This window comes from Bos indicus x Bos taurus, chromosome 11 (genome assembly GCF_003369695.1).
Source record: "Bos indicus x Bos taurus breed Angus x Brahman F1 hybrid chromosome 11, Bos_hybrid_MaternalHap_v2.0, whole genome shotgun sequence".
Lineage (NCBI taxonomy): Eukaryota > Metazoa > Chordata > Mammalia > Artiodactyla > Bovidae > Bos > Bos indicus x Bos taurus.
Genome location: NC_040086.1, coordinates 93,399,794 through 93,414,015, shown reverse-complemented (window position 1 = coordinate 93,414,015; position 14,222 = coordinate 93,399,794). Strand labels below are relative to the sequence as shown.

The 14,222-nt window shown below is 53.6% G+C and overlaps 2 protein-coding genes across 7 annotated transcripts in view; one reads left to right on the top strand and one right to left on the bottom strand.

Moving 5' to 3' along the window:
* Positions 1–7,472, top strand: part of STRBP (spermatid perinuclear RNA binding protein) — a 151,956-nt gene extending 144,484 nt beyond the window's left edge. Inside the window, exon 19 of the transcript XR_003513489.1 lies at positions 1,561–7,472. The gene's annotated coding sequence lies outside the window, so the exon portion shown is untranslated. The remainder of the gene's footprint in view (positions 1–1,560) is intronic.
* A 3,107-nt stretch (positions 7,473–10,579) lies between these two features.
* The window catches only part of RABGAP1 (RAB GTPase activating protein 1), a 169,313-nt gene continuing 165,670 nt past the window's right edge, over positions 10,580–14,222 (bottom strand). For 4 of the 6 annotated variants that reach the window (XM_027556207.1, XM_027556209.1, XM_027556210.1 and 1 more), the window contains 2 exons: positions 13,638–13,835; positions 10,580–12,317 (listed from right to left, as the gene is read on the bottom strand). In XM_027556207.1, coding sequence (XP_027412008.1) covers positions 12,195–12,317; positions 13,638–13,835 — 321 coding nt within the window. In that variant the 3' untranslated portion in view covers positions 10,580–12,194. The remainder of the gene's footprint in view (positions 12,318–13,637; positions 13,836–14,222) is intronic. The other 2 variants (XM_027556208.1, XM_027556211.1) reach the window with 2 other exon arrangements.

The window sequence follows — 14,222 nt, the reverse complement described above, 5'->3', positions numbered from 1 at the left end:
CATGGGGATTGCCACCATCTGCCCGGGCTGCTTGAGAGTCAGATCAGCGTCTCCTAACTGGAGATGTGGTCTCGAGTCATCTTTTCGCTGCTCATGGCCCCAAGGAGGTGAGGGAATGAGCCACTGCCGGGAGGGTGTTCTCTTAGCGCTGCCTAGGCGCCTGGTTTCTCTAGGCTTTGCTTCATTTTCTCCTCCCTTGATCCTTTTGTGCCATATGGAAGAACAGTCTCTGCATTCACATGTTAGCTGAATGTCCCAAGTAGTTACTGGTAGCCCTCAAGTCAGTTCATCTGGGGGGCCTCTGGGCAGCAGTGGATGGAAGAAAGAGCAGGAGGAAAGACGCTAAAATTGGTATCTTGTGTGTGCCAGGCACTTGGACATTTTTCTTCTCAACCCTCTTCAAGGTGGTATATTTTACAGATGAAAAAAACTGATGCTCAGAGTGAAGGGCTAGAGTCGGGACTGAAACCCAGAGGCTTTAAGTGCCATGCCTTTTTCTGCAGCACCAAGCTGTGGATTAAAAGAAAGTGAGAAAGCATGCTGGGTGACAGGAAGGTGGTGTGTGGGCAGCGAGGCAGGGCCACGTGGCGCCTGTGAAGGGCCTGAACACAAGCCAGGGCCTCACTGTCATGGGGTCTTTGGAGCTCACAGGCTCAGGCCAATCCTTGGATCTGTGCTGGAGGCTAGGCTTTAACTTGAGGTCATTTTAGACCAGTATCCTGGCTGAAAATAGGGCTATTTTCTTTTAGAGTGACTGGAAAGATAGATTGGAAGGCTGAGGTGTGGCTGTATAAACAGAGGAAGCTTTTGTATTTGAGGCTTGTTTTTCTGTTTGAATATTAGTGAGAAATTGAGGTGTATGTTTTCATTCAGCTAATGCTTTCTGAGTACAAGCTGTCTGGCCTGAGACTGGAGGTGGGGATGTCGGAGCCAGACTCTGAAGGAGAGCTGGCGAGGTGTGGCTCATTGGGGCAGCGGTGGCCCTGGGCAAGTGCTGGGCAGAGGTGGGGGTGGGGACAGGTTGCAGTGGCCTGTTCTGCCCACCAGGAGTGGCCCCTGGACTTGGCTTCAGGGAAGGCCATGGGCCCCTCACTAGCTCCTCAGCAGGTTAGTGCCGGCTGGATCTCTGCTCAGGGTCCGGGGGGTATGGGGATGGATACAGAATCCTCTTCAGGGAGAGAGTCTTCCCTGACCCCAAGTCACTGCTGTCCTTGACAGCTGGCCATTTTTCTGAGCCATGAGCCATAATCCTGGAGGGGATCAGGGAGAAGAACCTTCTCTTCAGCCCAGACTGCAGGAGCCCCCGAGCCGTGGCCTGTGGAGAGACTGGCCCCCGTGTGTGTGGCAGCAGCAGAGTCCTCTCCTGGCTGCCACCATGCCCTGCCCTGATGGTCCCGCTCGGAGCAGCAGCAGCGCAGGGATGTGGTTCCCTCTCCACAGACAAGAAAACTGAAGCCAAGAGACTCTGAAAACCACCCAGCTTATTTGTGGCAAAGCATTGCGGCTCCTAATAAGTGAGTTTCCACCACACGGAGGCAAGGCCGTTTCTTCTGTTTTTAGAGTTCACAGAAGCCTTTCTTAGGGAGGAGATCTGAACACCACCACAACTGTGGGATCTAGAAGTTCTCTCCTTTGACAGATGAGGAAATAGAGGCTTACACAAAACGACCTGCCCAAAATCACATAGCTGGTAAGTGTCCCGGGCCACCCATTCCGATAGCGCTGTGCTCACACTAGGGCTGGTGTCGGCAGTCCAGTCTGCTGCCTGTCCTGTTTTCCAAAACCATTTGGCAACAGTTTCCTCTCCTCTTTGTGATGCATTCATCCTACTTATCTTTCTTCCAGACTTCTGGAATATATCCTGTGTAGCTTGCTCTCCCTGACTCCTGCCTCCTCCCCACCAGGGGAGAAGAAGGAAAGCAGACTTCAGATTCTTTCTTCTCTGGCTGCTCAGACATGCCAGCTGGCTCCTGGGCAGGGTGGCTGACACCCATCCTTGGGCCCCGCGACCTGCGCGTTGTCCTCGTTTTGTCAGCTGCACCGCTGTTTCCACAGACCCACTTTTGTACCATAACAGAACCCTGGGATACGTGCAAACCAGTAACTGCCACTGGAGAGGCCCCCCAGGCACTGGATGAGGGGAAGGGATATGCTGTTGACAGGTGCTTTTTCTTTGTTGAGCTTCATCCACGTTCTGGTTGTCTGCAGTCCTGTTTCTGGCTAGGCCTTTTCTGCTGCTCTAACTAAAGGGGTCGTCCTCAGTCACCTTTCCAGAGTTCTGGGGCCAGGGTCTCACTGGGCCCTTCTAGCCTGTAGCTGATCTCAGAAATTGCTCAGCTCTCTGACATCTGTGGAGGCAGCTTTATGGAAAGTATGGTGGCTGTGCCATCACCCTCGAGGGGAGTCCCTTCTCCCACATCAACTGGAAGGTGGTCCCTGAGGAGCTCAGAAAAGCGGAAGGAACCTCGAGAGAGAGAGATGAGGCTGGTGAAGGGCAGATGTGGAGACACTGTGGACCTCTCTGCCAGGTATTCTGATGGCTTCTGTTTACTTGTCGTATGTGGCTCCAGAAGGGGATAGGTGGTTCTGGTGCAGCCATTTGGGCAGTTAAGGTGGCAGTGAGTGTTTCCAATAAATGCATGTGCCCAAGAGGGGAGAAGTGGTCTTGGGAGTGTCACCGATCACATCCGTGTTCTTTGCAAACTGACAGCCTGCACAGCTGGCCTCTTGCCCACACAGTCCTGGTCTCCTGGCCACGTGGAGCCCGGTCCTCAGTGTAGTCAGCACAGAAGGCTGATGAGACTGCTGCCACTCCCAGGACCATGTCTCCCGTCCTGGGCACATGGATATATGGAAACATCCACTGTCACTTCCTCCTCCTAATCACGCTGTGCTGGGGCAGAAGGAGCCGCTGAAGAAAATGTCAGGATTTTCGGCTTAGCCGAGTAGAAGGTGAAACCCGACCAAGGAGCCCAGGAGGCAGGGGGATGCTTGCGAGAGGGACTCCCATTCCATCCCAGAGCAGAGCCAGGCCTGCGCAGACTGAGAACTGAGGGGCTCTAGGGAGGTAGCCGAGGCTTCCTGCAGAGACGGGCATCCACGGGCCCAGTGGGGCAGCCAGGTCTCGAGGGCCGTGTGGTGTGTGCAGAAGGGACAGCATGGAGGTGCTTGTTAATGGAACTGGGATGGCGAGGAAGGTGAAGTGGCACATGGGTGTGCAGCCTGGGGCCACTCTGTGAAAGGTGCTCTGCCCTCAGTGATAACCATCCTCCAGGATGGTGAGAGGACTCTGGAGGTCAGTTTGGACAGCTGGATGAGGACGGACTGAACGGAGAGGCTGATGCAGGTGCTCTGGTGAAGGATGGCGGCTGGCTGAGGGAGGCAGCCAGCGGGCTGAGAGGCAGGGAGGGCATTTCTTCACGTCCAGGCTCCTTGCCTGGGTTGGGCTGGAGGCTGTGGGGCCAGGGAACCACAGGAACCCACACCCAGCAAGGGCACGAGGGGCCCCTCTGCAGTAGGTGACGGATGATGGTGATGCCTGAGACTAACATAGGAATGGGAGGTGGCAGAGACTGCCTCCACTGGGCCAGGAAGTGGGAGTCTGGTGGGCGTGGCGCCCCATGCCCCTCCTGTGCTCTCTGGGAAGCTTTTTGGTGATGGATGGAGAGGTTTGTAGCCGGCTCTGCTGAGTTTGCCCGTCAAGGGAGTGGCAGGTACTGGATGGTCATTGATTGGTACAGGGGCTTCTGCTTTTTAAAGTAATGTTTAGGCCTCTTCACCTGGCAAGGGGTGGAGTCCCTTGGATTCAGCATCTGTAGAGAAAGGCCTTTAGCCAGGGGAGGTATGCAGTTGTTCTACAAGTACTTTAAAGAGGAAAAGGTGGGATTTAAAGATTACTAGTAAATCTGCTTTGGGCCTGTTTTGTTCTGCCAACTCTGGCTCATTCTGCCTAGGTGGGCAGGGAGCTCGGAGGAGTTGGTGGGGAGAGGGTGGTGCTTCTGCACGTCTGCAGTTCTGTAGCTCTGCTGGGGAGCAAGAGGCAGTGGTGGTTTGAGCACTTGTCAGAGCCCTAAAGGTCAATGTTCACTGAGACACAGCCCATCAAGCCTTTGGGATGTTCGGGAGTCTCTCTGTTCAGCCCAGTGGGCCTTTCCACGTTGTCACAACGTGGACGCTGCCTTAGGCTTGGTGTCGGTAAGTCTTTCAGGCTGTATAGCCTGTTCGGTGGTCATGGCCACTCCGTGCTGCCGTTGTAGCAGCTGAGCAGTGTACAGACAGTTGTGGGCCACACTTCTCCAGTTCCTGCTTTCCAGTCCCTCTGGCATAATCATGACTGGAAGTTTCCTCACATCTGCTGCCTGGACCCATCCACCTTCCCACAAGGCTTCCTGCATGTGTTAGGTGTGTAGCTCTTGCCCAGAAGGATGTCAGGTTTTGAGCTCAGGTGGGTCCTGTTTGGGGAGCGGGTGCTGAAACGAGGGAAAGCCACGGTGACCAGCTCCGGAGAGGAACGTGTGAGCTAAGGGTGCTAGGGAGCCGTGTGGAGGCTGTGCTCAGGACGGTGCCATGATGACAGACATGTTTTAGAAAGATCTTCTGCTTGGGGAAGATCAGGCTTGTTACAGTCTGGACTTTCACCCAGTTTGTTTACCGTGTTGGAACTCGAGTGGGAAGGGGAGGCCTGCGAGTCAGACAGCTTTTCTGACTGCCGGTGGCATGAGGGGCCCAGTTTTTGACATGGCCACGTCTGCCACCTTTGTGCTGCTTCTCTCTTGCTATTCAGAAGTCCCTTACAAGGGCAACATCAGTGAAACCTTGTCTCTAGTCTAATGCTGGCTGAGGGCCTTGGTGTATGAGGGTGAAAAATGCTAGGGACGGGCTTCCCTCGCTTCATAATGGAGTCACCTGGCAAGAAAGCCTTATGCAGGAGTGGGAGGGAGATGAAGCCTGTGAACTGCTGAGGCGGGATGCACAGGCTGGAGCAGTCACTGCTCAGGTGCATCCCAGACGCCAGGGACGACTGCAAATCGGACACGGTGCCTGCCCCAAGGTGCTCTGTGAAGTTGGGGCAATGAAAAAAACCAAGTGCTTTCTACTGGCCACGGTATTTTCCCTCAGAGATGTTTCTAGGCAAACGAAGGGCACAGCTGTTGACTGAGCACCGAGGTGACGTTCAGAGCTATGAGCTGCCAGCATTCTCCTGTGATGTGGATGGAAGTCAGGAGGGTGCTGGCTTCAGAATCGCATGAGTGCCTGCGTGGACGCCTGTGGGAGTAGGTGAGGCTCCCCTGCAGCTCAGGAGACAAGGCCCCCAGCTGAGAGGGGGTGTGGCCAGCCTCACGTGGCCTGTGGGTCCTCTGGGGGTGGAGCCAGCAGGTGAGGGGTTTGGTGCTGCCTGAGCTGCTGGGCAGATGTGGGAAAGGCCTCATACTGGTGGGGGACTTTAAGGAACTGCCCGCTTGAGTGAGCTTGTGGCATCAGGTGAGGGTGGTGGAAATAGTCGCTGTGAAGTCATGGCTGCAGGGCACACACGCTGTTGTTGCTGGGCTCATCTGGCTCCTGGTGGGGCTCTTGGGATGCCAGTAGGTAACTCCAACGCATGTGGCTCGTATCTTCCAGAGGTGCAGCTGGCTCTGGCACCAGGCGTATCCTTGCACGGCAGCTCTGGCCTCACAGGGAGGCTTACTCGTGTCGGGGCACCCAGACCCTTGTGGAGTCGCCCTGTCCTAGCCCATGGTCCTGACCTTGATACCATCTGTCTCATTTTCCTGCTTAGGGAAACAGATGATGGTCTAAAGTTCTTTTTTGAATCTAACCTAAATATTTGTTCTGGGAAGACTTTTTAAAATTTTTGTTTAGGGAAATGAGTCATAGACAGCTAGAAGACTGTCTTCTCCACTTGTACTTTATTATCAAGGACGCTGAACCTAATTCCCAGTATCCAGCCTCTTCTCTGCTCCCTTCAGGATGGCATGAGCACCTCTCCTCACTAACACCCTCGGGCTTAAGTTGTGGTTAAGCTTACACTCCTTTCCTTGTTTGCATTGCACCTTTGAGCCTCCTTGACTCTTCACCTCACCGGCTCCCTCAGCTGCGGCCCTGATGCCCAGGTAGTGATGATGGCCCCTGCGTGAGGGACAGTTGGGAGTTCAGTCAGGTTCCTGAAATACCTCTTCTTTCACCTGCCAGGCCGGCCCTATGTGGTGCGGTGGGGTTCTCTATGCGGACATGGAGTACCACTGGTCCCCTTGTTCCTTACTGTGGTGGCTTCTCAGGAGGCAGGGGCCTTTCCACATGTCCCAGGGATCAAGGGTGGTTCCGATGTCTCATGACCTGGTGTCAACCTCCAGACAGACTTCCTTTCCAGGGTCTTGAGGCCGCAAAGGGAATGCTTGGTCAGGGGGCGCCTTTGTCTCTCGTGATGTCTGAATGAGTCGTGAGCCACCTGCCTCAGGCAGACGTCATTAACTACAGCTCTCAGCAGTGGTGGAGCCTGTTGTCCCCTCGGTACCTGTGAGCTCAGCTGACTGGGGACCGGGTGGCCCAGCTGTGCCGAATCTTTGTCTAAGTGGCTGGGGCCCGGCCACATGTTGAGGAAAAGGCAGGTCTCCTAAAGGAGCTCTAGGTGGGGCCAGGCCACGTGCAGGAGGGAGGCAGGTGGGCCGGGCCTCTTGGCCCCACAGTCCCGGCACCCTGGTCTGCCTGCCATGTAGTAGGGTTCCCGGATGGTGGCCGCTGAGACTTGCTGCTCATCCATCCCGAGCAGAATTCACTGGGAAGGAGGCAGCCAGTCTAGACCTGAAGCCCTGAGCTATTGAAGGGGCATCTGTCCCTTACAGAGGAGGAAGGGGTCCTGCTCAGTCTTAGCCCTCCCTCAGCCAGGACAGGGGTTCAGGCGGCGCCAAATGTAGCTGTGGGTAGAAGACATTTCTGGTTTACTGCACAGTTACACGTAGGACGTCGAACTTCTGGCTAACTTGCTCTCACTCTGGTCTGGTGATGAAGATAGCTTTTAAGAAATCTATATAAAATACCTGTGTTATCTATTTACTGTGTTTTTTTCTGAATACAAAAGTGTACATAGTATAACTGCAGTGCAAAGTCCTTGGCAATAACTATGTTGTGTATTATATTAAAAAAACATTGGCGAATACGAGCACCGTGGATTGTCCCCGCTCTGGGGCGGCGAGTACACGCAGGACTCTGAGCTGTAAGGCTGAGGCAGCAGCCTGCACGTGTGGACTGTCTCCAGTGCCTCGCCCAGAGATGCCTGGCCTTCATCACAGGGACTCTCTGCACCCCGACTCCCATAGGCAGCGTCCACACTGCGGCTCCTCCACACTGACTGTGTTGGACTCTAACAGACTGACTGACCCTCTTGTCTGGCTGCTGCAGCTTGTCTATAATGCCCTGACATGTTGCATTTTCCTCATTTGGATGAATAAAAATAAAAGCTTCTGTCTTCAACAGCACTGGGCTGGACTTTTCTGTGCAGGATTTACTCTGGCTCTGATGAAAGGGTCAAGTGCAGAGCCACATTGACCCTCCAGCTCAGCACCTGAGGAGAAGGATTTCCCTCCATTGCCAGAGGGCCAGGCCTCAGCCCTACTCCTGTTTACAGTCCTTGAAACTCTGCTTCTTTGCTAATGATGCAAGTTTATGCTGCCTGAGCCTCTGACCCACAGCTGGCACAGGGAGTGCTGAGCTCTGGCCACTGCCTCGACTAGGCGTCGGTATCTCGCACACCTGCCTCAGTCTTACTCTTGACCGGTTTCCCACTTGACGCTAAGGCTTAGAGAGGTAAAGACAGCTGCCCAAGGGAGAACTTCTAAATGGTGGCAGCAACTTGAAAAACCGCTCTTCCCATTGCTCCCTGTGTGAGGTTCTGCAGTAACTGCTCCAGTAACTCTAAGGTCTCGGCTCACCCCCGGAAGAATGAGAAAGATGCCCTGGCAGCCCAGGGAGGGGTATTGGGGGAGCCAGGCCAGGGCCTGTTGCTGCCCTCCAGGTGAGTGGACGAAAGCTATGGGTGGGCGCATTGATGAGAAGGGGAGCCAGCCAGTTGCTGCTCTCTCCCGGGGGCCCTGCTCCCACCCTGAAGCCAGGGTTTCACGGGAGGAGCACTGTTTGCCTGGCTTTGGGTCAGAGAAGGTGGTGGTGGTGGTACCTGGTAGAAAGCACTGAAATCCAAGATCCTGTCACCACGGGCAAGCCTTTCACCTTCACATCTGGGGACAGCATCACTTAATAGGGCTGTTCCATCAACTGGAGGGAGAACACAGGGGAAGGGCTGAGCTTAACAGGAGCACATAAGATAGAGGTGCGCGCTGAGGCCACGGCAGAGAACTCAGGAGGGAGACGTGACCTTCCCACTTGAGGCGCGCATCCAGAGTCATGGCTTGGCTTGAACCCAGGGCTTTTGGTCCAGCTGTGCCCATGCGTGCGTGCTCAGTTGTGTCTGACTCTTTGTGACCCCATGGACTGCAGCCCACCAGTCCATCCTCTAGGCAAAAACGCTGGAGTGGGTTACCACTGCTGCAGGGGATCTTCCCAACCCAGGGGTCAAACCCGCATCTCCTGCGTTGCAGGCAGTCTTTCCTACTGAGCCACTGGGAAGCCCCGGTGTGCCTGCAGTGAAGCAGTGTGAGTTTACTCCCACCTGCGGCCCACGTGGTCATCTTAAAGCAGCTGCCCTGCTGGTCGCTGGGAGCTGAGACACCGCAGGGTCTGGGCCAGAAACCTCTCCATGGGCCAGGTTCCTACACCTACAGCAACGGGGGAAGGGCAGGGCTAGGGAGCGTTCAGTCCTTTTGTTCTGGAACTGAGTGCCCCAGCCACTCTGAGCTCATCTGCCTGCTTCTCCTCACTCTCTGTCCAAATGAAGCTGAGAAGGCGGCCTGAATCCCAGGGTCAGAATCATGCATCTCTGAGCAAGTGAAGCACCTCAGCCCTTCACACATCCATCATCCAGATGAACTAAAAGGTCTGAGAGGCCTGGCACCTCCCCCTGGCACCACCTCTTTCTGCACAGCTCCTGGGCAGTTCAGAGCTGAGAGTGCTGTTTGGGGTTTAGTTCTAGAGGGTTTTCTTTTCTTCACTCCCCGCATGGTGCTCTCCTGCCGCCAGGACTTGGAGTCCAGAACAGATGGAGACGGCACTCCTGGAGACCGGGCGGTGGATCCCTCCTGCCTTTGTTATGAGCTGCCTTCAGCCCGCATTGACAGCGAGCAGCCCCCTGGAGATCTGCTCAACAAGCTACTCAGCCTGTCTCATGTCTTGCAGTCGGGGAGGAAGTGGAGCCCTGGTCACGTGGTCAGTACCAGGATGCCAGTTTTCCAGCACGAAGTCACTGCTCTTCCTACCACGGTTCCCTCCAACCACCCTCCTTCCCCTCAACTGACTTTCACAGCCAGGCTTCTTGAAACCTACACCCTGCTTCAGCTTCCTGGGGGGCTCGTCTGGCCCCTCTGCTGCACGCGACCACCTCTGCACCTCCTCCCACTCTGAGCTCCAGCCGTTTCCCAGTCACCAAACCACCAAACCACTTCATCCAGGCCCACCCTCACCCAAGGTGGAGCTTGTTCATTCTCTCGGGATGACCCTGGTCACTTTAGGTGTGCCAAGGTTGATGGGCCAAGGGGGTGCCTTTCTCCTGACAGGGCACAGCCGCTGAGTGGATGATTTCTGCAAGCCCCTATCCTCCTCACACTGTGACTCTGGGGCAGGGAAAAGCCAGGGGCAGGCCAGCCCTTCTGGACTCTCGACCTGGTTGGCCGGGAACATGGACCCCAGAAACGTGCCCTCTGGCCTTGAGCAGCAAAGGGATCCCACCTGTCCTCCAGAGTCCCTGTGCCGGCCTTCGCAGAGCTCCTGTCACAGCCCGGCCACTTGCCAGGTACCAGGCCTGCATCTGGGCTGTGGAGAGAAGACGGGGCAGGGCTCACTCACCGCCTTCCCTTCTCCGGGGCCTGCAGCTCAGCCTGCTTCATCCAGAGACTGGTGTCGGGGTCGTGGAGGGCAGGTCAAGCAAGCAGGGGCCGTCGGGTGCGGGGAGCACTGCTCTCTTCTTCCTGCTGCAGAGAAGTGGGTGAGGTGGTGAAGGACGGCCCGTCTGGGAGCCTCCTCCTGGGGGGCTGCAGCGTAGGAAGACCAGCAGTGGTCGGAAGGAGCACTCTTCCCAGAGAGTCTGGGTACTGACCACTTCTGCCCCTCGGCCGCTTGCCCTGCATGTGCACATCTGGGGCCCGCAGTGCCCTCTTCCATCTCGGCCTGGTAAGATGCTTTTGTCTTTCAAGGTCTTACCACTCGCTCACCTCCATTAAGACTTCCCTAAACCTGTAGCACACGAGTCACATCTCACCCATCACCATAGCACTTCGTTTCTCCAGGACGGACAGTGCTCACGAGGAAGGTGCCGGCAGCAGCCCCCGGGGAACAAAGCCTGTGTCTTCTCCCCCAACCCCGCCACCCGCCACGGGCCTGGCATGCATGGCTGCTCACACGCATCTCAGCCCAGAGCGGGAGCGGGGGAGGAAGTGGGCAAGAGCACGTAATGATAAAACTGGTTTTTACAAAGTGATGCTGTTTGTACCAAAATATTTAATGAATATGCTGTTAAAATAAAACCAACAAAAGAAACAGTAATACAATTTTACTGGTTTATATTTCAATTCATAAAGTTGACACACTGAAACTACCCTAGCACAATGTCCACACACCTAGTTTTAGATGGGCGCATAGCTGTTTTGGTAACTGAACAAGGACACAGACAGCAGTGGAGGGGATGGTCTGGGGGGATCAGGGGTTGCCGCTTGCTACCTCCCTTATCACAGATGACTTCAGCAAGTGTTAATACAGCCAACAGGAAAAAAGAGATACAAAACCACCCAAGTCTCTTTATATACAAACCAGTGCCTCTTGTAACCAGCTACTCCACACTGCACGCACAGAAGACGGCAGAATCATCTGCGAGACAGCCTGTCAGCGTTATCACTATATAAATTAAAAGTCTAAAGTTATTTTTTTAAAAAAGGTGCTAAAACCCCCATTCTATAGTTTTGAAGTGAGAACCTGCAGCCCATCCGAAGAGCAAGGCTTGCACTGGCCTCACCCCAGGGAGGGCCCAGGCAGGCGGGGACACAGGCCAGCAGGACGCGGGCCTCTTGGCATGTGTCTGCACAGCCTTACATTCACACTCTCTCTCTCACACACATACAGAACTCAAAGTCTTTCTCACTTGTACAACCTGTTGTGCAGAAACACTAGGAACCTTGAAGTGAAGGTGCTCTTCACAGCTCTCACACCAGCAGGGTAGAGAGCAGAGCCCGACAAACCTTGAATGCAGTAAGTGCCCAAATAACCACGTAATTAACTTGTGCAGATCAGTCCTAGTCTGGGATTTAAACACTGTCAGTTGGGTGCATTGGGAAAAAGATATCTATACACACACACACACAGACACATGAAGCAAAATAAGATTTGTCCATGTTACGATTAACCCAGTCTCACAGTCGGTCAAGTCACCCGCCCCAGCGCTGTGGAGTCATTTGGCAGCTAACAATAAGAACAACAGAAACTATGAGAGTTGCATAGAATTGATCAGAAACGTGAGTGATGCCGAACCAAAACCTGTGCATTGTAGAGTTTAACAAAACTAGGTGGCTTCAACTACAAGCATGAAACCCTCCTATTTAAACAAAGTGCTTCTCCATGTCTACACAGAGGACCCTCTGCTGGCACTGGAGCAGGTACTTGAGTTACTGATCCCCTGCTCTACGTCCCCCTATATATATATATATTTATATATATATATATATATTTGTATGTGTGTGTGTATTTTAAAAAAAAAATTAAAGGTTTAGAAAAAAACCAACAGCCTGAAGATCCCCAAACTCTGATAACGTCAACTCGGATGCTGGGCTGGATATGAGCTGACCTAACTGGGAAGAGGCCGGAGGTCACATGGAGGAGTGACGTTCGGAGTGTCCAGAGCGGCAGGCGAGTCAGCGGGCCTGTTAGTATCAGCAGTGAGGAGGGCCTCACGAGCTCTGGTCCACAGTGACCTCCCGACAGGCTTCTATGGATCTGACTTGCGGACATTCTGTCCTGGGGCATGTCACAGAATCACACATCTGGCCAAAGAAGGCAACAAAAGGTGTCATGTTTTCCGAAGGGTCTGGAGGCAGCAGCTGCTCTCAGCAAGTCTCTTTCCCTTGAACCCCAGTTGCTGTCTTTATGGAGCTCAGTGTTCGGTTAAACCACGTCTTCTTGGCTGCCTGGACCTCGTTGAGGGCAAGGCCTAAATGGTGCTCCAAGTCCTGGAAGAGCAACAATGGACATGAGGATGCTGGTCTCCTGTGCAAAGGACGCTGCCTCCCCAGAGCTGAGCCAAGGCAACAAGTGTAGTCTGTCTCCTCCTGAGACAACTCTGGGAACAGCCACCACCCCCGCTCCCCACCCCAGCTCTCAAAACTGGCACAGAAAGATCTGGAGGGCCAAAAGCTTTGGCACGTTTTCTGGTTAAGACCTCATCTTTTTATTGAAACAGCCTCCCATCTGAACATCTCACCCTCCATCTACCCACTGCACACCTGGAGTCAGCCGAACGCTCTAGCTAAGAACGCAGCATTAATTTCCAGCAAGCACCTTAGAAGTCTAGACCTGCTAGCAAGACATGTGAGATGCTTCACAATCTGGACCTTTCGGGCAGGCCCACTGCGCCCTCTGTGCTGTGGGCGCACAGCACAGAGGACATGCCATGCCCTGTGCTGGCTCAGCGCTCCTCCCCTTCACCAGCTGCAACCTCTGTCCATTCTCTGATCAGACACCGCCCTTGGTGAGGCCCTTCCTAATTACCCAGACAGTCGCCCAAGCCGCGTCTTAGCTCTGCAGCGCCAGCAGCTGAAACTGGGCCTGGGCGAGCAGGTGTCCAGTGATGAATGTGATGGGGAGACCAGGTCTTCAGCTTTAGTCCTAAACTGGGTTCCTCCATGCTCTGTGCTTAGCGCCTGCCCTGTGCTCAGCACGGTGCTGCCGGAACTAGCCGTGCAGTATAAAGATGACCAAAATAAGTCCCAGTTTCTTCAGGAAAGGAGGCTCAGATAAATTAGGTAATAAGTCCTAAGGCACAAAGCTGGTTAAGTGACAGGAGCTGGGACATAAAAGCTGGTATTGTGAAGCCCTCAGACAGCATGCTGAGCCCCTTGTGTGCATTAGCTTTTTTAGTCTTCAAAGCAAACAATCAGAGTGACCCTCATCACGTCCACTGGCAGATGAGGAACCTGAAGTGTAAGGAGGTTACTAACCCAATGTCAAAGGGTTTGCTGGTGCAGCTGCGAGTTCAAATCATATGTTCTCTCCTCCACCAGAAGGATTCCAAGTTAGATGGATAATTCTCATTATGAGAAAGCCCAATTCTTAGGACAGGCTAAATACTAATTAAACATCCACTAGTAAATAACAAGTAACAGGCTTCTTCCCAGGAGGATTATGGTCCAAGTATAAAAGGGAAAAAAACCCCAAACCGTCAATATCATTTCTGGGGTTTCTAGCCCCAGAAAATCATACCCTCATGCAGGCCTGGGCCCCCTGCATCAGGGGCAGAGGGCTGGTTGGGAATGCGAGGCTGCAACTGTTACCTGGATCTTACACTCCGCTTCCACCAGCTGCAGCTTGGTCTGTGCCAGTTCCAGCTCCATCTCTCTCAGCTGGTTCTTGAGTGTTTCCTTCTCCTCATCTGTATCCTCATCCACAACTTCCTTAGCTGAGCCCATGCCCTTTATGCGCCCTTCTTTGTTGAAAAATTCCCGGCAGCGTTCACAGTCATCTACTTTTTGCTGAAATTGAAGGTGAGATGTGAAGAGACAAAGGAGACATGAAGGTGTAAGCATCTCCTTTCTGGGGAGCCTGGCTGAGCACTATAGCTTCTGAAAAACTACGTTCTTTTTGTAAACTGTTAGATGACCTACTGGAAAAGTCACCTGGCGTTACATACCAAAAGCAATACAAATATTGTTATGTCTTGATCCAGTCATTTCACATCTAGGAATCTTAGCTAAAAAAATGAAAACGGAGCAACTAGATAAAGATTTATGTACAAGGAATTTCACTGCAGAATCAGACACAGAAAAGAGGTAGGGAGATAAACTATCCAGCTCCTGGAAGAAATTACATAGGATGTGCTGTATTTATACAAGGAAGTATGCAGCCTCGGAAAAGGTTTT